The 2,418-nt window shown below is 45.3% G+C and overlaps 1 protein-coding gene and 1 long non-coding RNA gene across 2 annotated transcripts in view; both read right to left on the reverse strand.

Moving 5' to 3' along the window:
• Positions 1–317: 317 nt before the first annotated feature.
• LOC108788784 overlaps positions 318–2,418 on the reverse strand; it is a 12,099-nt gene continuing 9,998 nt past the window's right edge. The window contains exon 3 of the long non-coding RNA XR_001941357.1: positions 318–829. This is a non-coding gene — a long non-coding RNA (uncharacterized LOC108788784). The remainder of the gene's footprint in view (positions 830–2,418) is intronic.
• GJC2 (gap junction protein gamma 2) lies at positions 833–2,104 on the reverse strand. Its single transcript, XM_018558641.1, has one exon. The coding sequence runs from the start codon at positions 2,082–2,084 to the stop codon at positions 849–851; it is 1,236 nt and encodes a 411-aa protein (XP_018414143.1). The 5' UTR covers positions 2,085–2,104; the 3' UTR covers positions 833–848.

The following is a 2,418-nucleotide window of genomic DNA, read 5'->3' on the forward strand; positions in this document are numbered from 1 at the left end:
AGCCTCCTGTGACAGCCAGTCAGGATGGAGAGCGGGTACAAGCAGTCAGTGATCATAATTTCTTGCATCGGGGCACTGAAGGTTCTAGTTACGCCTCTGCTCCTCATGTATCACTGGCCCCTCCCTTTTAGAATGTAAGCCCTCAGGGGCGGGGCCCTCCTTACCGTCTTTTCTTGAATTGTATTGTGTTTGTAATGTCTTCCTTATATTGTAAAGCGCTATATACAGTAAATCCTGTATAATAATAATAATGTATCGCATTTCCAATACCAATAGTTCGCACATGCAACAGGTATAAAGACAATATTTGATCAACGTTCTTTTTTTTTTTATATAAAAAAACAATATCTTACAAATGAGACAAAAAAAAAAAAAAGTTTCAGTTAACAGAACAAATTCTCATTTTCCCAGTCTGTATCCCATGAATAAATTTTGTGCAAAGCAATTATTCCAGCTGACTTTTCAGTCTACAGAACCAGGGGGTCCCGTCGAGGAGTTATTCGGAAGGTTCACCGTTTTTCTAGAGCAAGTAACAAAGCGAGAGACCCTTCGGGAGAGATTGTTTGTAGCCCTTGGTGGTAGTGAATCCGGACAGTATTCGAGAATCGCACCCTGTTTCTCCAGACAGATTAGAAGCACGTCAGTAAATATGAACGTATAAAGCCATATAACTTGGTATTTGGTTAGAAAAAGAGTAGAGAAAGAAAAAAGTATTCAAAAAATGCTATTTAGTATATTATTTTACATTGTGCTTCGGTCCTGAACTGAGGAACCATTTACTGGCATGTTATCAAAAACTTGGAATTCCAGTGGATTTTCATTGAATTTTCTCCTTGTTAAATAGCACGTTAAATCCATACGGAAGTTTTCCCATCCTTGCTGCTGGTACTGCCTTTGTCCGAGCCAGCCTTAGGCTTTGCTCCTTGCTTTTCGTGTGCAGTGTTTACCCGATTCTGCTCCACCACCGTCCCCCCAGAAGCAGGACTACTGGTCCTCGATGCCTGGGCGTTGACCTGAGAGTTATAGGTCTGGAATGCAATGTCCAACTGTTCCTGGGCAACCCTCAAATGTTTATGTAAAGAGGTGAGGTCTGACGGAACGTTGTCGTCGGGGCTCGTGCAGTTCTGTTCTTGAGCGACGTTGGCCAAGTTTTGTTCGTGGGCCATGCCGCTGTTGGGGACTTTGGAGGACTTGTCTGACTTCACCACCATATTGTATTCCGGGGGGCAAGCGGTGTTCTTTGGGTAGGAGTAATTGTAAGGGGGCTGCCTGGCGGCATTAGTCCTCCGGCTGCGAATCACGTCCCTTAGGGTCCCAACTCCGAGGTGGAACATCTCGCAGATGTTCAGCAACAAGCACAGGCAGCTCACCACGTACATGATCAGCAAAAATACCGTCTTCTCTGTCGGCCTAGACACAAAACAGTCTACCGTGTGTGGGCACGGCTGTGTGTTGCACTGGAAGGAAGGCAAGACTTCGAAGCCGTACAAGAAATATTGACCTATCAAAAAGCCAACTTCAAAAACAGCCCTCGACAAAAGCTGAAAGACATAAATTTTCATCAGTCCCTCTTCTTTGATCCGTCTCCGGCCGTCGTGTTTTTTGTTTTCCTTGCCTTTGCTTTCTGTTTTCTCTGGTTCTGTTGGAGTCTCGTAGATCATGGGCTCCTCCTCCTCGTCCTCCGGGTCTTCAACGTTTTCACCCGTCCGCCATCTCGAAAAAGCCTTTTTCTTCTTCTTTCGCATATGGTTCCGCCTGTCGTCCTCGGCGGCCCGAGCAATCCTGTGGATGGCGTAGCCGAGGTACATGACCGACGGAGCCGATATCATGATGATCTGGAAGACCCAGAACCGCACGTGTGACAGAGGGGCAAAGGCGTCATAGCAGACGTTATCGCAGCCCGGCTGCTTCGTGTTGCACATGAATTTACTCTGTTCATCGGAGTAGATCGACTCCCCGCCAACTGCGGTTAGGACTATTCGGAAGATGATTAGGACCGTGAGCCAGACCTTCCCCACAAAGGTGGAGTGATTGTGAATTTCTTCTAGAAGACGGGTTAAAAAACTCCAGCTCATGTTGGGCATAAGGACTATTCATTTATAACCTAAAAAGACAAGAAAAAAGAATCAATTAATTTGATGGTATCAGAATCAGATATTGTTCTTCATTCATCCATCCAAGAAAACACATTAAGATAACATGAAGCTGAACTTAAGGCAAACTAAATCCAAATACACAGATGAAACACATACAGCAGTTTATCTGCCAAAGGGTCTATGTTTCTGTCCATCCAGTTCTAAGGCTTACACAACTGTGTTACACAGAACAGCCAGATAGATGACACCTCTTTCTCTGTTACAGAGGAATACAGCGGTACAGGGGGGTGGGGGATGGACTAAGGGGTTACAAGGATGAGCG

This window comes from Nanorana parkeri, unplaced genomic scaffold (assembly GCF_000935625.1).
Source record: "Nanorana parkeri isolate BGI_ZX_2015 unplaced genomic scaffold, ASM93562v1 scaffold351, whole genome shotgun sequence".
Classification (NCBI taxonomy): Eukaryota; Metazoa; Chordata; class Amphibia; order Anura; family Dicroglossidae; genus Nanorana; species Nanorana parkeri.